Below are 22842 nucleotides of genomic sequence, written 5' to 3'. Positions count from 1 at the left end.
CACACACACACACTTTCTTCGGTGTGTTTTTGTTGTTACGTACGTATTTTTTTATATTTTTATCTCAGTAATTTTTATTATATTTAATAGCATTTTCTTTTTTTTTTTTTCATGGGAAATTATTTTTCTATTCGTTTTAAGAAAATGCTATTAAAAAATAAAAATGCGATAAATTCTGGCAACAGTTATTTATTTATGCTATTCGCAGCCGGCCGGAAGAAACGCGCATAGACATTTTGTAAACATTGTTTTTAAAAAATAAAAAATAATACTTCTATTATGTTTTAAACGACTGTAATAGTTTATTTTGGAAGTATAAAAAAAAGTCCATTAATTTGAACTTAAAGCCTGTTTGAATAAAACTTATATAAAAAAAAACCGTCACTTCCGGCAAATGGCTATGTAAACAACTGGTGGCATTTTTCGAATACATCGGTAAACACTGTATGTTTTTCGAGCTGAATAAATATGTTACAGTGATTAAAAACACAAAAAATATATCCAGTTGGATAGAAAAGTAACTTATCTTGCCTTTCCTAACATTTATTTGTTATATATTTGTCTTTTGACCGTCCACTAATGGCGAGTTTTTTTTTTTTTTTTAAATAAAACTAATTTTAAAATTTCGATGTTAGAAAAACAGTCCATCACATGTCAATATAAAAATTCTCTTTTTGTTTGATAAAAAGAATAAACAGTTAATAGATACAACAAAAAAGTCCATTAAGTTCAACAAACTAAACTCTTTTATTTATAATAAAACTCTTCGACAGTTTAAATGCTTTCAAAATCCTATGTAAGTATATCGTTTTTACTGTACACAGATTCGAAAAAGTTGTCATCAAACAAATATATGACAGAGTTGAATAAATATGTTACATTGATTAAAAACACTTCTTATTAGCATTTTCTTTTTATATGACAACGTTAATGTTCATGAATCTCTCTTTTAATCATTTTTATCGACTATCAGCCAAATAACCGGGGTCTAAAATTTGGGAAATTATTTTTCTATATTTTTCTATTCATTTAAAGAATATGCTATTAAAAAAGAAAAAGTCGATAAAAGTTAGACATAAACAGTAAAAAAATAGAAGATATTATTATTAATCTATATATATAAATCCCAAATGTCTGTGAGTTTGTATGTTTGTATGTAACGCTAAAACTTTTGAAAGACACAACCAGACTTGATAAATTTGGTATCATATCGAAGCCCCGTGTCCCGGATGACAAATATCGAAATTTCACGTCAAACGGACGAGGAGAAAGGGGTAAACGTATCAGTTATCTCCAAGGGGGTCCCAAAAAAAACTGTCATTGTAATGCTTTTTATTACGTAATTCTTGAATGATCCAATGTAATTCATACGTAAAAAAAAAAAAGCTTAGTCATGTCACGTGACGTGACGTCAACGTCCACTAATGGCGAACAATTGTAAATAATTTCTGTCTTCGATACTTTTGCATTTTTCTCTTTGCCTTAGTTATATCCAATATTTAACTTTATGCCAATGTTTCCATCGTGATTACCTGGTTAAAAATATTATTTATACAAGAGTTTTAACGAAAAATGTCAGGAAAAAATGTACAGGAATAAAAAAATTCACCTTTCAAAATATTAGACGATAATAAAAATATCGTAATATTTAATTTATAAAATAATTAGCCATTTTCTATATTACCACGTGACCTCATACCTCTTAAGCTGGAAGGGGGGAGGAGTAAAACCAACACCGTCTCTCTCTCTCTCACACTTACTCTCTCTCTCTCTCTCTCACTTTCTCTATCACCCTCTTTCTATTTTTCTTTTCGTTTAAAAACGCTTAGTCATGTCACGTGACGTGACGTCACGGTTTGGTTACTATGGAAACACTTTTTGTGCTGCTTCGAAAAGGAACAAAATTCAACATACACCGCTTCCTCTTCCCTCCCTCCCTCCCTCTCTCTCTCTCTCTCTCTCTCTCTCTCTCTCTCACACACACACACACACTTTCTTCGGTGTGTTTTTGTTGTTACGTACGTATTTTTTTATATTTTTATCTCAGTAATTTTTATTATATTTAATAGCATTTTCTTTTTTTTTTTTTACATGGGAAAATATTATATTTGTTATATTTTTGTCTTTTGACAACTTTTTTGAATCTATGTGTACATTAATACAAACCCAAATATTTTTTTAAATATTGTATATTCTGAAGCATTAAGATGAAGCATAAATATATAAACATGATTACGAAACTTTTCCCTGAAGCAAGAAGAAAAGTTATTCATTGTGTAAAAAAAAAAAAACACAGAACATATAAGACATTTAACTATGATTATAACTTTTCATAACTGTTACATACGATAATATTTTACATCTTTCAAGACGTCGTCTTATTCTCTCTTAAAAACAATAAGTGTGGGAAAACATTGTTATACATAAAAAAACGGATAAAAATACGGTTAAAAACTCGCTACATATATGTTACCGTGACATAAGTATTTCGTATAGTTTTTCATTTATTTTTCGATTACATCGGTAAACACTGTATGTTTTTCGAGCTGAATAAATATAACATTTATTTTTTTATACTTTTTCAAATCTGTGTACAGTCATCGTAATTTGTAACAATAATTATTCCGTGAATTATCGAATACTATTCTGAATATTACACATTCAATTACATTCCTATTTCAGTCACCTATATTATTTACGGTGAACCAAACCTAAATATTTTTTATAGTTAAGTTTTACTATCAGATTCGTTGCCAGGGACCTCGAGTGGTCGGTGGTGTTCTGTAGTAGCGTATCTGGATATTTACCTTTTTGTAAATGTACATAGCATTATATGCCAAATTTCGCAATCTAGCCTTTTTTTTCCTCGCCATATTGAGATGCGCACAACACCTCTGCAATTTTTTACGTTTATTTTTTTTTCTTTTTTTCTGTTATTTTAAAATCTGCAATTTTTTGGCATTTTTTTTTTTTTTAAATAAGAATACTATTGATTATGCAAAGAAATTGAAGAATGCAAAGAATTGAAGAATTTTTAAACGAGATTATTATAAAAATATTTGTGGCCAAGGAGGGGAGATACTTATATTCTCTTATACAAAAACTGGGGAATTTCTCTCTCTCTCTCTCTCTCTCTATCACCCTCTTTCTATCGAAAACCATACATTGGTTAGCGATGTAAACATTCAAATTCATTATATCATTCGCGCCATTTTTTATCAGCAGCGATTTGATTTTTCACGTAAGTAATAGAAATTATATTTATATACTTTAAATATTGATTGCTTTCTTTTCATTTATATAACTTATTAACATTTACTTATTTATTTATTTCATATGCTAATATGTTTCAGATTATACAATACACTTTATTACAAATACTTCTGTAAACAGTTAACACGAAACTATATAAAAATCTCGGAATTTCTCTGTTAAAAGTGGGTTATTTATTTTCTATTAAAGTTGTTTGAAAAGTTATAGAAATATATTTTTTTTAAACAGTAATGAATTTTCCCAACTCAATATTTTACAATTTTAAAATTTTTAAAATCTATAAAACTTTTTCTATTGATTTTATTTTTACGATATTTACAGGGTCAATGTGAAATTTTTTGTTCTTTCCAATAAATCGAATATAATATTTTAAACAAACGTTTTTTTTTTAAATTCACGAACCCCACCCCCCAATCCCATCTGAAATTTTATGTTCTTTCCAATAAATCGAATATAATATTTTAGACATACTTGGGTAAAAATATTTAACATATAACACTTTTTTCCATACTTACGGTGTTAAAGAGGGTGTGAGACGCTATCTTGATTTTTCGAATACATCGATAAACACTGTATGTTTTTCGAGCTGATTAAATATGTTACATTGAATAAAAACACAAAAAATATATCCAGTTGCCTTCGATAACATTTATTTGTTATATATTTGTCTTTTGACAACTTTTTTGAATCTATGTGTACAGTAATACAAACCCAAATATTTTTTTTTATAAACAGTAATGAATTTTCCGAACTAAATATTTTTCAATTTTTTATATTTTAAAATCAAAATTTTTCTATTGATTCTATTTTTACGATATTTTCAGGGTCAATGTGAAATTTTATGTTCTTTCCAATAGATCGATTATAATATTTTAGACAAACGTTTTTTTTTTTAAATTCACGAACCCCCCCCCCACCCCATGTGAAATTTTATGTTTTTTCCAATAAATCGAATATATTATTTTAGACATACTTGGGTAAAAATATTTGTTGTCAAGGAGGGGAGATACTTATATTCTCTTATACAAAAACTGGGGAATTTCTCTCTCTCTCTCTCTCTCTCTCTCTCTCTCTCTCTATCACCCTCTTTCTATCGAAAACCATACATTGGTTAGCGATGTAAACATTCAAATTCATTATATCATTCGCGCCATTTTATAAAAATATTTGTTGTCAAGGAGGGGAGATACTTATATTCTCTTATACAAAAACTGGGGAATTTTTCTCTCTCTCTCTCTCTCTCTCTCTCTCTCTCTCTCTCTCTCTCTATCACCCTCTTTCTATCGAAAACCATACATTGGTTAGCGATGTAAACATTCAAATTCATTATATCATTCGCGCCATTTTTTATCAGCAGCGATTTGATTTTTCACGTTAGTAATAGAAATTATATTTATATACTTTAGATATTGATTGCTTTCTTTTCATTTATATAAATTATTAACATTTACTTATTTATTTATTTCATATGCTAATATGTTTCAGATTATACAATACACTTTATTACAAATACTTCTGTAAACAGTTAACACGAAACTATATAAAAATCTCGGAATTTCTCTGTTAAAAGTGGGTTATTTATTTTCTTTATTGATTATACTTCCAAAATAAACTATTATAGAAATATATTTTTTTTAAACAGTAATAAATTTTCCCAACTCAATATTTTACAATTTTTAAATTTTTAAAATCTATCAAAAATTTTCTATTGATTTTATTTTTACGATATTTTCAGGGTCAATGTGAAATTTTATGTTCTTTCCAATAAATCGAATATAATATTTTAGACAAACGTTTTTTTTTTTAAATTCAAGAACCCCACCCCCCACAATCCCATGTGAAATTTTATGTTCTTTCCAATAAATCGATTATACTATTTTAGACATACTTGGGTAAAAATATTTTGTTTCCATGTTTTCGGAATTTTTTTTTTTTTTTTTACCTTTTTTTATACTTTTTAATAGCATTTTCTTCTTATATTACAACGTTAATGTTTATGAATATTGAAATAAAATACATTACTACAGATTTATTAATAATATCTCTCTTTTAATCACTTTTATCGTCTATCAGTTAATTTTTGTGCTGCTTCGATTTTTATTAATTAACACATTTTATTATTTTAATGAAAAATAATAGTTTCAATCATATGCTAATACTTTTTGGGTAAAAATATTTTGTTTCCATGTTTTTTTTACCTTTTTTCACATTCAACACACAAAACTAGAACACATAGAAATGACAAAAGTTGGGAAATTATTTTTCTATTCATTTTAAGAAAAAAGCAAAAATTCGATAAATTCTGGTACCAGTTATTTATTAAACTCAATGCTATTTTTTTGTAAAATTATTTTGTTTCCATGTTTTGGGAGTTTTTTTTTTCTCTCTCTCTCTCTCTCTCTCTCTCTATCACCCTCTTTCTATCGAAAACCATACATTGGTTAGCGATGTAAACATTCAAATTCATTATATCATTCGTGCCATTTTTTATCAGCAGCGATTTGATTTTTCACGTAAGTAATAGAAATTATATTTATATACTTTAGATATTGATTGCTTTCTTTTCATTTATATAACTTATTAACATTTACTTATTTATTTAGCATTTTCTTTTTATATTACAACGTTAATGTTTATGAATATTGAAATAAAATACATTACTACAGATTTATTAATAATATCTCTCTTTTAATCACTTTTATCAGCTATCAGTTAATTTTTGTGCTGATTCGATTTTTATTAATAAACACATTTTATTATTTTAATAAACTATTACAGTTGTTTTAAAAGTAATAGAAATATTTTTTTTTTAAACAGTAATGAATTTTCACAACTCAATATTTTACAATTGCTAAATTTTTAAAATCTATCAAAATTTTTCTATTGATTCTATTTTTACGATATTTACAGGGTCAATGTGAAATTTTATGTTCTTTCCAATAAATCGAATATAATATTTTAGACAAACGTTTTTTTTTAATTCACGACCCCCCCAATCCCAATTTTTAAGTGTCTATTAAACATTAAATACTTACTTTAGTAACCCGATAGTAAATTATTAATTTACCCACAAATTGAAGAGAAAAGGTCAATACATAATATATTCAAATTTAAAAAAAAAAACAGTGTTCTTTTAGAATTTTACCTGTAAAGTTTGAAGTTTAAAACCTTTTTTTTAACCACGTTATTTGATTTTTTTTTTGTTTTAATGGAACCTTGGTCCTTGCTCCTTTAATTGAAAAAAAAATTAGGGCTTGAATTACATTTTTAAAGGAGTTATATTGGCTGCTTTCTTTTTATTTATAGAACTTAATAACATTTATTTATTTATTTCATATGATAATATTTTTGGAATTTTACAATACACTTTATTACAAATACTTTGGCAACAGTTTATTTAACTCATATTGCTAATACTTTTTGGATAAAAATATTTTGTTTCCATTTTTCGGAATTTTCTTTTTTTTTTTACCTTTTTTTATAATTTTTTATAGCATTTTCTTTTAAAATTACAACATTATACATTAGGCACCGCCAAAAATGGCCGCAAAATCAAGTTTTTGTTTTTTTAAACGAAATTACGTTTATTAAAATCCATTATTTCTGAGTAACTTTTTTTTTCCAGAAAGATTAAACCCTGAATTTTATCATTTAGAAAACAGAATAATGTAAAACTTTTTCTACTATTTTTAATTCAATTTTAAATGTTAAATTTTCCCAAAAAGTTAACAATTGACATTTTTTGTCTTGCACAAAAAACGTACTTAAATATTAAAAAAAAAAGGGTTTTTGAAATAATTAATTTATTTATTGTCTAACTAAGATTTAGGATGATTTTCTAAGAGAATATGCAAAAATATTATAATATAAGTACCTGAATTTCAAATAATTCCACTTATTCATATAGGTAACCAAATATTCGCGTTGACGTAGAGTTCAGATCGACTCTGTTTACGTTTTCGTCTGATAAAAAGCAAACTATGGAAGACCAAACAGGCCAAAAAAAACTTATTTTTCAGTGACGAAAATTTCAATGTATTATTAAGCTGAGGCTGGCCAGTACCAGATGGGTGACCATTTGTATGCGTTTGGTTTTTAATGTGTATGTGTGTGGGGGCCAGACTCCCCAAAATGGGGGGGGGGGGCAATTTAAAGCAGAATAAAAAAAAAATTATTTCAGCGCGTTTGGTCCAACATAGTCATAGGCGGCAAACGTTTTCAAACGGGATCGAAAAAAAAAGATGCTATTTTTAACACAAAGGGCACAATATTTATCGAATTTTTTTTTTTTTTGGTATCGATTATTCAAAGCATGCCCTGTTTAATAATGGTCATGCATTATTCGGCTCGCTAAAAAAAATTTGTTAATTTATTTATCAAAAATTTTTAAATAGATTTTTTAGTATACATATTAAATTTTTTTTTTTTTTTTTTGCTTAACTTAAATTAATTATTTTACTTAACATATTCACCGAATTTCACACTTCAAAACTCAAAAGCGGGATAATTAAACACAATCGAAGTTCTGATATTCAGACGTCAAAATAAGGTATGCAAACAATTTTTTTTTTTTTTTTTTAAATCTATAATTCTGTCCCTTACAACACAATATGTTGATTTCAGTCTCAGATGATTATTTTAAGCATATTTGTTCCCACTTCAAAACAAGGGGGGGTTTGTAAGCAAAAAAAATATATATATATAAATATCGTTTATGAAAAATAAGTACACTGTTATAAAGTTCATTCTTCTCCTAATAATCGCTGAAAATTTCGTATTGATCGGATAATTACCTGATTTTTGGTAGATTTTTAAAAAGACGGTCCGTCAAAAAGTACTGATCTGCCCCCCCCCCCAGTTTTGGCGGTGCCTATTATACATTAGTACACATTTATTTTTATTATCTCTCTTAATTTTTTTTTGGCAGTTTTTTATATACTTTTTCATAGCATTTTCTTTTTATATGACAACGTTAATGTTCAAATACATAAAATACATTACGGCACATTTATTAATATTATCTCTCTTTTAATCACTTTTATCGACTATCAGCCAAATAGCCGGGGTCGAAAAGTTGGGAAATTCTTTTTCTATTCATTTAAAGAATATGCTATTAAAAAAAGTAAACGTCGATAAGAGTGAGACATAAACAGTAAAAAAAAAAAAAAAAAAATTTTTATTTGTAAATGGGTAGTAATGTCTTTTATTTCAATATTCGATATAAGAATACTTTCAATATTTCATATACATAATATTTCAATTAAATAAAAGAAAAAGTCGATAACATTGACACATTTATTTCATATGCTAATATTTTTTGGAACAAATATTTTGTTTCCATGATTTTGGATTTTACAGTAAACTTTATTAAATATTCTTAGAACATACAGAATTAAAAATCATATTTTAAAATATTCACCACATAACAACACTAGGGTTTGAATTACAAACCAATTGAGACCTTTGCTTAATTGAAACAAATAAAAAGTACTTTCAGCCCAAAATACTCATAATTGCCCCCCCCCCCAAAAAAAAAAAATTGGTGGCCAGAAAGTATCTTATCATTTTCTGTTCTATTTACACATTAAAATTATTATTCGCAGTAAAGAAATATATTTATTTTATGAAAACTACTTATCTGCCCTATATTTAAATGTAATATTCATTTTAAGCATCCCTGAAAACCTGTAAAAGACTGCACCCCTCTCCCACATTTGCTAATGCATTCTACTAAACATGTATACAATTTTTCCTTTTTCGTTGCAGTTTGCACATTCTTTGCCGACTTGAATAGAAACAGTTACAAATATATAAGCATTTTTATTATAAAAGTTTTAATTGTTTATTTGACTTTGCTTTTTACGTTAACAATTTTGTTGCTACATTTCACTTTTATTATTGTATTTTTACCCATACATTTCTTCTAAGAAACGTTTATATATTAAAAAAAAAAACAAAAAATGCCTAGGAGATCATCAGCATCATCATATGGACGCGCAGCAGCAGCAGCGCGTGAACAGAAACGAAGGCGGTCGGAAGAAAGTGCAGAAGCTCGAGAAGAACGCTTGATGCTTAATCGAATCAGGATTGAAAACAAAAGAGAACATGAAAGTGTGGCCGACAGACAAACACGTTTGACTGCTAGCAGTAGTCGCATGGCTACAATAAGAGAAAATGAAAATGAAGATGATACAGAAATTCGACTAATGGCTAATAGCAGCCGCATTGCTGCAATGAGACAAAATGAAACTGAGGACGAAAGAGAAATTCGTCTAATGGCTAATTACAGCCGCATCGCTGCATTGAGAGAAGATGAAACTGAAGACGAAAGAGAAATTCGTCTTATGGCTCATAGCAATCACATGGCTACAGTGAGATCACAAGAGACACAAGAAATACAACAGAATAGGAGAATGGCTGATCGAACCTTCCAGTCAACACGCAGAACTAATCTAAGACACGAGAGACATAGTCATTGGCTGATGGAAGCATTTTTTTATGATGCAGAGAAACATTATAACACTGACCCGAAAGTAATAATTGGGGAAATGGACAACATTTGTGGACATTGTGGTGCCAAAAAATGGATTGCTGAAAGACCTGGTTTGTGTTGCTTGGGAGGTAAAATCAATTTGCCAAAAATACAAGATCCTCCAGAAGTTCTGAAAACTTTACTGACACAGGATACAACAAAAGCGAAACAATTCAGAAAAAGTCTTCTAAAATACAACTCTGCCTTTCAAATGACATCTTTTGGAGCTTCTAGAAATGTTACTGACTTTGCATTCTTTACCACTTACAAAATACAAGGTCAGTGTTATCACTTGATGGGTGATCTGCTTCCATTACCCGGACATTCTTATGAATTTGTGCAGGTTTATTTTATGGGTGGCAACGAATCAGAAGCACAGCAAAGATGCACGAATGTGCAAGGTGGATTAGACTTGGAGATTGTCATGGAGTTGCAGAACATGCTTCACCAACACCATAAATATGTTGGAATTTTGAAATATGCAATTGAACAGATGCAACATAGTCGTAATCATAAAGTCATCATCAAAGCAGACAAACATCCACCATCAGAACATGCACGGAGATACAATGCACCTACGGCCGATGAAGTTGCAATCATAATGGTGGGTGAACAACATGAATACAGGGACATTGTTCTGCAATTAAGAAGTGGACAACTGCGTCGTATTCCAGAAACTCATAGAGCTTATGATGCACTCCAATACCCACTTATGTTCTGGAATGGACAAGATGGATATCATTTTCAGCTGTGGCAGAGGAATCCACAAACAGGTCTCAATACAACTCGATCTGTAACATCTAAGTGTTTTTATGCATTTCATTTTATGGTGCGAGATGGATTCAATCATGTATTATCTTTAAAAGAAGTGACCAGTCAGTTCATGGTGGATATGTATGCAAAAATAGAAACTGAAAGATTACATTTCATACGAAAAAATCAAAAAAAATTAAGGGTGGAAGAATATATACATCTGCAAGATGCTATGAATTGTGATGGTGACCCGAGAAATATTGGACAACCAGTTATCTTGCCTTCCAGTTATACAGGAGGACCACGATATATGCAACAACGGACTCAAGATGCAATGACTTATGTAAGAAAATTTGGACGAGCTGATCTTTTCATCACATTCACATGTAATCCAAAGTGGAGTGAAATTACTAATGAACTTTTTCCACATCAAAAAGCCAAGGATCGCCATGATTTGATTGCTCGAGTGTTCCATGAAAAACAAAAGAAACTCCTCTGGCTTCTCAAAGAAGGACGAATTTTTGGTGAACTTAGTGCTTATATAACTACGATTGAGTGGCAAAAGAGAGGCCTTCCGCACTCTCACACCCTGATTTGGTGTAAAGATAATATTAATGCTGATGATATAGACAAAATAATTTCGGCTGAACTGCCAAATGAAACTACGGATCCAGAACTTTTCGAAATAATAAAAACTCAATTAATCCATGGACCATGTGGAGTCTTAAATCCAGCGTCACCCTGTATGGAAGATCGTAAATGCTCCAGAAGATATCCAAAGCCTTTTATTGGAGAAACACAGACTGACAATAATGGTTATCCTCTTTATCGCAGACGTTCACCAGAAAATGGAGGCGAATCAACAACCTTAGTTGTTAGAGGACAAATAACAACCGTGGACAATCGATGGATAGTGCCTTATAATAGTTTATTATGTAAAATTCTGAAGGCACATATCAATGTGGAATTTTGCAACTCCATCAAAGCCCTTAAGTACATAACAAAATACATAAACAAGGGTAGTGACATGGCAACATTCAGTATTGGTGATGAGGGTGCAAGGGATGAAATAAAGTTTTATCAGACAGGAAGATACATCTCCAGTAATGAAGCAATATGGAGGATCTTTGGATTTGAAATCCACCAACGATTTCCAACCGTTGTACATTTAGCAGTACATGTTGAGAATGGACAGAGAGTTTATTTCAATGAAGAGACTGCACATAATTTGGCGCAGACACCACCAGAAACAACCTTAACTGCATTTTTTAAACTATGCCAAGAAGATGATTTCGCTAGATCTCTCATGTATACTGAAATTCCTACATATTATACCTGGAGTAAGCAAAAAAAGTGGGTTCGTCGTAAGCAAGGACAAATTGTGCCAGGTCATGACATCAAAGCATCTGACGCTATTGGCCGTGTTTATATTGTGCATCCTAATAACAGAGAATGCTTTTATTTACGATTGCTTCTCCATACTATTCGTGGACCAACATCTTTTGAGGATCTCCGACGCTTTGAAGTTGGACTGTGTACAACATACCAAGAAGCATGTGCTGTACGTGGACTTTTGAAAGACGATGAACACTGGCGGAAAACTTTACAAGAAGCATCAGTCTCACAAATCGCCAATCAAATTAGACAATTATTTGCAATTATGCTTACAGCCTGTGGGATTGAACAACCACATTTGCTCTGGAATGAATTTAAAACTGATATGTCCGAAGATTTTCTTCATCAAGCCCAAATGCGAAATGAAAATATGGCAATTGCATTTTCGCCTGAGATATTTAATCTATCTCTTGCTGACCTATCCCGTCGAGTACAAGCACTTAACCGTACGTTAACGAATTGTGGCATGCCAGAGCCTGCTGATATTATGAATGTAAACCACAGAATACAGCAAGAGACTTATGACTATGATGCCTATGACCAATTCATTCAGGAAAATGAACCTCGGCTTGTGGACGAGCAGAAGAATATTTACGAGAGCATCTTGGAAAGCATTCATCATGATCACGGAACGACATTCTTTATTGATGCCCCAGGTGGAACTGGCAAAACTTTCCTGTTAAATCTGCTCCTTGCAAAAGTTCGTCTCACAAACAATATTGCCCTTGCAGTGGCATCCAGTGGAATTGCAGCAACACTTTTGGATGGTGGTAGAACTGCTCACTCTATGTTTTCTCTCCCATTGGACCTTACTAGACAGGAAAAACCATTGTGTAATATTAAAAAAGATTCAGCAAAGGCTAAACTACTGCAAAACTGTAAATTAATAATCTGGGATGAAGCAACAATGAGTCACAAAAAAGCTATGGAAGCAGTAGATTCTACACTACAGGACCTAAAAGATAACACACAAATAATGGGTGGAGTGACTTTGGTTTTTGCTGGTGATTTCAGACAAACCCTTCCAATTGTTCCTCGAGGAACCAGAGCTGATCAAATGAATGCATGTCTCAAAAACTCCTATTTATGGCATCATATTAAAACAATGAGTTTAACACTAAACATGCGAGTACATTTACATGCTGATGATGCTGTTGGTGACTTTGCCATTAAACTTTTGCAAGTGGGTAATGGACTTCTGGACAAGGACTCCTATAACCAGATTCAGTTGCCTTTTACAACAATTCAAACAGAAGAGGAATTTATAATGAGAGTTTTTCCAGATCTTCATAATTTGCATACGGATATCAATTGGCTAAGTAGCCGTGCAATTTTAGCAGCAAAGAATGAATCTGTAAATGAAATAAATAGCAGGTTGTTGAATAGATTACCTGGAGAAATCATATTATACAATTCAGTTGATACAATCTGTTCACAGGACGAAGTAACAAATTATCCGACTGAGTTTCTTAATAGTCTTGAACCACCAGGAACGCCTCCACATAGTCTGTTTCTAAAACTTGGAGCACCAATAATGTTACTTCGCAATCTTGATCCACCAAAACTCTGCAATGGCACAAGGCTCACCATAAAGAATATGATGCCTCATGTACTGGAAGCAACAATTATGTCAGGTAAGTATGCAGGATTACACTGCTTCATTCCCAGAATCCCAATGAGACCACAAGAATTGCCATTTGAGTTTGAAAGGCTGCAATTTCCTGTCAAGCTAAGTTTTGCAATGACAATAAACAAATCACAAGGACAGTCACTAAAAGTTGTTGGGCTCAACCTGTCTAAACCAGTATTTTCTCATGGACAGCTATATGTTGGCCTATCAAGAGTTGGACACCCTGATGGACTCTTCATTCTGGCACCAGATAAAAAAACCAAAAATATTGTATATTCTGAAGCATTAAGATGAAGCATAAATATATAAACATGATTACGAAACTTTTCCCTGAAGCAAAAAATATATAAACAACATGATTATGAAACTTTTCCCTGAAGGAAAATATATATAAAGATGATTACGAAACTTTGCCCAGAAGGAAAAGAATGCGAAATGTGCCATGGAAAAACCCTTTGCGTTACATACATGTGCGAGGGAGTCTTAAAGCTAACTGTACAAAGCAAGGTATACCACCATCCTCCTTCAGATTGGATTGGACAAAAATGAATCGAACCCACAAACTAAAGTTTAAAAATCTGGTACAGTATCCATCATGCCATGGCAATGAATACATTGGACAAGATTAATTTAATGTTAAAAACTCAAGAAATATCTGAAAGTATGTCAAACTTACAAAAAAGAACTACCACCTAAAGTGGAGTAGAGGTAAGGCTCCCCCACATAACCAAAAAAGAAAGCCCCCCCCGCCCTACAGGAGACAGGAGCTCCCCTACCATTCTGGGGCAGGGAAGGAGCAAGGAAAACTCTTAAACATAAATTGTCAACGAAGGGTATACACCCTTGGGAGCTAGAAGAGTCTTTTTATACGCATCAACACACAGCGAAACTTAAAAAGATAAAGAGATCAATAGCTATAGCCAGCTGGTCTCATAAACACAGGTGTACACTACACCGAAATTCACTTCAGGTCTGCATTTCCTCCATGCGAATAAGGTCCTGATTCCCCCCCAAGTGCAGGAAAGTTGCCCAACTCCCCTCTGGGTACACTTAAAAAGAAAACTACCCCCTCCCTAAGGCAGGAGAGAGAAGGCTCCCTGCCCCATCTCCTTCGTTGGTCGGATGACTGTCACCTCCCTAGAGCGAGGGATAAAAAAAAAAAGCAAATCACCCCTTCAGTCCTTCCCTAATCTGAGTAGCACGGCTCCCTCCTTCAGGGAGGGAAGGTCAACAGGTGGAGGAAAAATAGTCAACGCAGGGCATACCGCCTGACAAGCTAAAATCGTATTTTTATATACGGCAGACAGTAAGACTATTTGCCTTGGGGGCGGGCTAAGCACTCCCTCACCCCAAAAGTGGGAGCCGGCGAAACTTCTCCTCTCAGAAGCGGGAGGGGAGGCCAGGGAACCTTCTTTTTCCCCTAAAAGAGGGATATCCTTTTGTATGGTTGGTCTCCCCCCCCCCCGTTGGTTCCGCTTTATCCCTCCGGAAAGAGATCAACCTTACACAAAAACAAAAAAAAAAAATACGGGTAGAGGGAAGCCTTCCAGAGCCCCCTTCTGGGAGAAGTTCCCCGGCTCCCACCTTTTGGGGAGTGCGCAGCCTGCACTCCAGTCAACCAAATAAATAAAAAATTTACCCATCCCACCTTTGTGGGGAGAGTGCTCAGCCCACCTTCTGAGCCACCATAAAACAAAAGGTTCCTTCCACCAGAAGGGAAGGGAAGTAGAAAGAAAAAATATTTAAAAATACATGGTCAACACATAACCAAAAAAGAAAGCCCCATCCTCCATGGGAAGAAGGCTCCCCTCTCATTCTGGGGCAGGGAAGGAGCAGGGAAAACTCTTAAACATAAATGGTCACCGAAAGGGTATACACCCTGTGAAGCTAGACTCCCCCCCCCCCAGTGCAGGGAGGTTGCCCAACTCCCCTCCGGGCACACTTAAAAAGAAAACTACCCCCTCCCTAAGGCAGGAGAAAGAAGGAAAAATAGTCAACGCAGGGCATACCGCCCGACAAGCTAAAATCGCCTATTTATATACGGCAGACAGACTCTATTTGCCTTGAGGGCGGGCTAAGCCCTCCGACTCCCCCCCCCCCCCCCCCCCAAAGTTGAGAGCCGGAGAAACTTCTCCTCTCAGAAGCGGGAGGGGAGGCCAGGGAGCCTTCCCTCTTTCAACTAAGAGACAGATATCCTTTTGTATGGTTGATCTCCCCCCCCCCCCTCTGTCGGTTCCGCTTACTTCCTTCGGAAAGAGATCAACCTTACACACAAAAAAAAATATGTGGAGAGGGAAGCCTTCCCGGGCCCCCTTTCTGGGAGGAGAAGTTCCACAACTCCCAACTTTATGGGAGTGCTCAGCCCGCCCTCCAGTCAACCAAATAAAAGAAATTTCCCTATCCCATCTTTGTGGGGAGAGTGCTCAGCCCACCTGATTGATTCTTTGTTCCACAGATTATAAGATTAAAACACTGAGCCAACATTAACAATTCTGACTTATCATTCAAACATGATTACAAAACTTTTCCCAGAGGGAAAAGAATGCGAAATGCGCCATGGAAAAAACTCTTTGTGTTACATACATGTTGGAGGGAGTCTTACAAATAACTGTACAACGCAGGGTATACCATCCGCCTCCTTCAGATTGGATTGGACAAAAATGAAATTAAAAGGAAACGAAATTAGGAACAGTCATGAATTGAACCCACAAACTAAACGTTGAACATCTGATACAATATCCATCATGCCATCGCAATGAATACATTGGACAAGATAAAATTACTGTTAAAAACTCAAGAAATATCCGAAAATATGTCAACCTTACAAAAAAGAACTACCACCTTAAGTGGAGTAGAGGTAAGGCTCCCCCACATAACCATAAAAGAAAGCCGCCCCCCCCCTACAGGGGGAAAGAGCTCCCCTCCCATTCCAGGGTAGGGAAGGAGTAAGGAAAACTCTTAAACATAAATGGTCAACGAAGGGTATACACCCTGGGAAGCTAAAAGAGCCTTTTTATACAGCTCATCTGATGGCAAAACTTAAAAAGATAAAGAGATCAATAGCTATAGCCAGCCGGTCTCATGAACACAGGTTTACACTCCATCCAAGTTCAGTTGAGGCCTCTATTTCCTCCGTGCGAATAAGGTCCTGACCCCTCCCCAAGTGCGGGGAGTTTGCCCGACTCCACTCCGGGCACACTTAACAAGAAAACTACCCCCTCCCTAATGCAGGAGAGAGAATGCTCACTGCTTGATCTCCTTCTTTGGTTGGATGACTGCCACCTCCCCATAGCGAGGGGTAAAAAAAAAAAGCAAATCACCCCTTCAGCCCTTCCCTGCGTAGCACGGCTCCCTCCTTCAGGGAGGGAAGGTCAATAGGTGGAGGAAAAATAGTCAACGCAGGGCATACCGCCTGAGAAGCTAAAATCGCCTTTTTATATACGGCAGACAGTCAGACTCTATTTGCCTTGAGGGCGGGCTAAGCCCCTCCCCCAAATTTGAGAGCCGGAGAAACTTCTCCTCTCAGAAGCTGGAGGGGAGGCCAGGGAGCCTTCCCTCTTTCAACTAAGAGACGGATATATATGTATCTTTCTTTTCTTTGCTTATTTCTTGGTACTAAGGATTTCTGTATGCATGTTATTTTATTTAAGAGTACTAAATAGCTTTTCAGTTTCTTGAGACTCTTTCACCTGTCTGGATTCTGCAGCAACGTTGTGGAGTGATATGTAAAACATAAATTGGTACTTTATAACAATAGGTATGTAGAATTCTAACTCGCCAGTGTTGATCGCTTCGATTATTTACAAATTCACCAGGTCCTGGATATGACCATAAACTGTATCCAAACGTGGGGCTTTGTGAAGTGTGAAGCCACCATTTAATTGCTATTGCTACCAGGTCCACTCTGATCTAGAGTGGTAGTACCTGTTAGGGTCCCAATTATGAGTTAAATAGAAACCAACATTAAATAAACAAATATATTCAAGGAAAAAAATGTCACTGGATTTGGCATGAAATAACCTGATATAGTGTTGATATGTCATAAAACAAAATGAACCAACAAATTCACCAATCGACACATTATCAACAAATGTATCTTTCTTTTCCTTTTTCTATGCTTATTTCTTGGTTCTAAGCTTATCATTAACAAACCCTGACATTTCTTTTACTTTGTTTTGTGTATATATTTTATTTTGTGTAGAATTAAAAAAAAAAAAAAAAAAAATTACATTTCGCTACCACATTTGCAGCGAAATGTTAGCATAAATAAAATCACTGGTGACAACCCATGATGTTTTTTCTAATGAACACCAATTAACCAACGCGCTTTCCATTGGTTTTTCATAACAATTTAATATTGATAAATTATAATAAACATTTCCATTACTTTTCTCTTTTTATCAATAAATATACTTGGTTGATAATTAGAGGACACAATGTTTATTGTAATAAAACTTGTGATCTATAACATCCAATTCTAACAATTAAACTTTCCTTTCTCAATTGAAACAAACAACATACCCCACACTATGTTCCTAAAAATGAGGATTTTACTATTGCGTTTACATAATTTTTTAGCTATGTTTCTCTTACTTTCAGCATGAGAAAATATAATTTTCTACATGTGTTTCATGCATAACACACAAACGTATATGTGACCAACATTTTACCTCTGATATTTTTCCAAAAACACCAAATAACATTCACGCTTTCCATTGGTTTTTCATAATAACAATTTAATATTTATAATTTATAATAAACATGTCCATTCATTTTCTCTTTTTATCAATAAATATGCTTGGTTGATAATTAGAGGACTAAAATCAGATTTGTAAAAATTTCATTTTTTTTTTTTTCACTCTGAGAATTTTCTTTTTATTTCTTTGACAAACTATTTTTTTCAATTGACTTCAGCACATGATTGTTATTGCTTCTTCCCCTTTTGTCTTATATTTTTTTTCTTCATGCCAAAGATTTTATATATCAAATTTTTTCTCATTTCTTACATTTTATTTCTTTAATTCATAGTCCGCCAATATAGTATTAGTTTCAATTCCATTGAACACAATGTTTTATATAGTAAACATCAGCATATTTCACTTTTCAAGTATTTTTTTATTTTATTTCAAATACTATGTTTTATTTCATTTTGTTGACACTCATTTACCTCTCTGGGGTGCTACAAGGAACATGTAGAGTGATATATCAAACATGAATTGGTACTTTATAACAATAGGTATCTAGCATTTTCAGATAGCAATGTGGATAGTTTTAAACATGTATACACTTAAAATCTCATAATATAAAGAAATGTATCTTTTTTTTTCTTTTCCTTTGCTTATTTCTCTAACCTAAACATATCATTAACTAACCATAAACTTTGTTTTAGTTTTATATATCTATTTTATATTGAAGAATACACAAAAATCAATTTCACTACCACATTTACAATGTTAGCATACACAAAAATCACTGGTTACAATCATTGATAGCTGTTTCTTATAAGCACCAAATCTCTATCACAATTTCGAATTGTTTTTCATGATAACAATTCAATATTGATACATTATAAGAAACATTTCCGTTGCTTTTCTCTTTTTATAAATACAAATAATATTAAGCACACCATACCAAGCCCACTGTTTCAGCATCTAATAAACTGCCTACCAAGATCAATGTTTTCAAGTAACAATGGGGAGTATTCATGTTATGTTTCACATTTTTATGTTTTGATATATTTTGCTGCTTAATATCAAATTCAGCAGATGAGTTCTTTCTTATGCATCAAACAATTACATTTTCTGATATTCATTCAAGCTAATTACTGAAAATCAATTACATATTTTCTTTACTAAAATAATACTGTGCTTGATTTCATCAAGTGGTGCAGATCTGTTTTTACACTAACAATGTGCACATTTTTTGAAGAATAAAGTTATTTTTTGTTTTTATTTTTAAGGTGGTGAAGGTGATCCGGGGAGTGTTTTTTTTTTTTTTTTTTTTTTTTTTTTTTTTTTTTTCAAAAAAGGTACTTTTTACGAATGGGTATCCAAGAAACGTTCAGTATTTTGTCATAAATTAAGATTTTCTTTGACCACTATCAATACTATCAGAAATGAACAATCTACACAATACAAACTAACGGTTTTGTTGCCTTTTTATTATAACTCCAAACTAACCCATAACTACATTTTTCTTTTATTTTGCAAATTTGATTTCCTTTAGTTTATATTGTGTAGCTGAATCAGAAATTGATTGAACTTTTGTCATTTGTAGTTAACATGCTTTCAGCGCAATTACTACAGTGTAATCACACATGATCTACCAAAATAAAAACACTTCAGATAAAGTCTTAAATAGAATTCAGTTCCTTACATGACATCTGATGAAGTCAGTAGAAACATTACAAACTAATACTTGAAAAACAATTTGACATTTACTGTACTACAATAACACATTTGTAAAGAAGTAGAAATCTGGATACCTATTCTGATACCTAATAAAAGAAAGGACACTCTTTGGGGCGGATTTTGATGATAACAAGTCACTAATTAGACATTATAATAAACATTCAAATAATTTAAGAATTTTACCAAAATAAAATTACGTGGTAATCACCCAATTTCTGCCACAAAATTCTGATTGGCAAAACTCATAAACATAAAATATATATTTTCTAATTTCATCTTTTTTACTTTTTACATAATCTGATTTGATGTTTTCCTAAAGATTCAAATCACTGTATTTTGCTGCTTAATATCAAATGCAGCAGATGAGTTCTTTTTTATGCATTAAACAATTACATTTTCTCATATTCATCCAAACTGAAAATCATTATTTTCATATTTTCTTCATTAAAATATCACTGTGCTTGATGTCATCAAGTGGAGCGGATCATTTTCTTTCTTTTTTTTTTTTCTTTTTTTTTTTTCATTTGTTTACACATTTTTTACAAATGTTTTTGAGAGTCCATACAATGTTATAAGGGTTCAACATTTTTTTTTTCATTTGAATATATTTTGCCTAAGATTCTTAGCCTATATCATTGCATACCAATTTGTTTCTTGAAAGTTAAGTTCACTGTAAAAACATCTGATACACCAAAATCCCTGATACCTGTTTCTTATAAGCGCCAAATAACTATCACTATTTCGATTTGTGTTTCATGAGAACAATTCAATATTGATACATTATAAGAAACATTTCCAGTGCTTTTCTCTTTTTAGCAATACATATAGTTGGTTGCTAATCAGAGGACTTAACTAACCCTATAATTTGCTTTACTTTGTTTTGTATATATATTTTGTATTGTGTGGAATTAACAAAAATTCATATGCAGAAATCTGTTGATTCATTCCAAGAATCCCAATGCGACCAACAAACTTGAAAGATTACAATTTCTTTTTACTATGACCAATAAGAAAGCTCAAGAACTAAGTTGTTGGACTCATCCTGATCACCATTTTACAGTATTGTTAACAGTAAGTTTAACATTTTAAGTACAGAACAATATTATGTTTTGATTTTTACAAATTACTATTTTCTGTGACAGATGTTACTTTTTCAATATTGATTGTACGCTCTTTTGTGTTTTTACATTTTGCATAAAATAATATTAAGCACACAATACCAAGCCCACTATTTCAGCATCTAATAAACTTCCTACCAAGACCAATGTTTTCAAGTGACAATGGAGAGTATTCATGTTGTTTCACATTTTTATGTTTTTAAATATTTTGCTGCTTAATATCAAATTCAGACCCCTATTTCCTCCGTGCGATTAAGGTCCTATTTGCCTTGAGGGCGGGCTAAGCCCTCTTTCCCCCCCCCCCCCAAAGTTGAGAGCCAGGGAAACTTCTCCTCTCAGAAGCGGGAGGGGAGGCCAGGGAGCCTTCCCTCTTTCAACTAAGAGACGGATATCCTTTTGTATGGTTGATCTCCTCCCCCCCGTCTCTGTCGGTTCCGCTTACTCCCTTCGGAAAGAGATCAAGCTTACACAAAAAAAAAAAAATATGTGGAGAGGAAAGCCTTTCTGGGAGGAGAAGTTCATCATGATCACGGATCGACATTCTTTATTGATGCCCCAGGTGGAACTGGCAAAACTTTCCTGTTAAATCTGCTTCTTACAAAAGTTCGTCTCACAAACAATATTGCCCTTGCAGTGGCATCCAGTGGAATTGCAGCAACACTTTTGGATGGTGGTAGAACTGCTCACTCTATGTTTTCTCTCCCATTGGACCTTACTAGACAGGAAAAACCATTGTGTAATATTAAAAAAGATTCAGCAAAGGCTAAACTACTGCAAAACTGTAAATTAATAATCTGGGATGAAGCAACAATGAGTCACAAAAAAGCTATGGAAGCAGTAGATTCTACACTACAGGACCTAAAAGATAACACACAAATAATGGGTGGAGTGACTTTGGTTTTTGCTGGTGATTTCAGACAAACCCTTCCAATTGTTCCTCGAGGAACCAGAGCTGATCAAATGAATGCATGTCTCAAAAACTCCTATTTATGGCATCATATTAAAACAATGAGTTTAACACTAAACATGCGAGTACATTTACATGCTGATGATGCTGTTGGTGACTTTGCCATTAAACTTTTGCAAGTGGGTAATGGACTTCTGGACAAGGACTCCTATAACCAGATTCAGTTGCCTTTTACAACAATTCAAACAGAAGAGGAATTTATAATGAGAGTTTTTCCAGATCTTCATAATTTGCATACGGATATCAATTGGCTAAGTAGCCGTGCAATTTTAGCAGCAAAGAATGAATCTGTAAATGAAATAAATAGCAGGTTGTTGAATAGATTACCTGGAGAAATCATATTATACAATTCAGTTGATACAATCTGTTCACAGGACGAAGTAACAAATTATCCGACTGAGTTTCTTAATAGTCTTGAACCACCAGGAACGCCTCCACATAGTCTGTTTCTAAAACTTGGAGCACCAATAATGTTACTTCGCAATCTTGATCCACCAAAACTCTGCAATGGCACAAGGCTCACCATAAAGAATATGATGCCTCATGTACTGGAAGCAACAATTATGTCAGGTAAGTATGCAGGATTACACTGCTTCATTCCCAGAATCCCAATGAGACCACAAGAATTGCCATTTGAGTTTGAAAGGCTGCAATTTCCTGTCAAGCTAAGTTTTGCAATGACAATAAACAAATCACAAGGACAGTCACTAAAAGTTGTTGGGCTCAACCTGTCTAAACCAGTATTTTCTCATGGACAGCTATAT

General features: G+C 33.1%; 2 protein-coding genes across 3 annotated transcripts in view; both read left to right on the top strand.

Moving 5' to 3' along the window:
* LOC145269054 (voltage-gated potassium channel subunit beta-2-like) overlaps positions 1-22842 on the top strand; it is a 1304007-nt gene that overhangs the window by 729330 nt on the left and 551835 nt on the right. The window lies entirely within an intron of this gene.
* LOC145269041 (uncharacterized) lies at positions 1187-20502 on the top strand. The gene is made up of 2 exons (XM_080124646.1): positions 1187-5786; positions 9040-20502. Exon 2 carries the CDS (start codon positions 9234-9236, stop codon positions 13875-13877), a length of 4644 nt encoding a protein of 1547 aa, XP_079980772.1. The 5' UTR covers positions 1187-5786; positions 9040-9233; the 3' UTR covers positions 13878-20502.

Source organism: Euprymna scolopes, chromosome 4, assembly GCF_053919585.1.
Source record: "Euprymna scolopes isolate OS-2025 chromosome 4, ASM5391958v1, whole genome shotgun sequence".
In the NCBI taxonomy this organism is placed as follows: domain Eukaryota; kingdom Metazoa; phylum Mollusca; class Cephalopoda; order Sepiida; family Sepiolidae; genus Euprymna; species Euprymna scolopes.
This window is presented reverse-complemented; position numbering and strand designations above follow the sequence as displayed.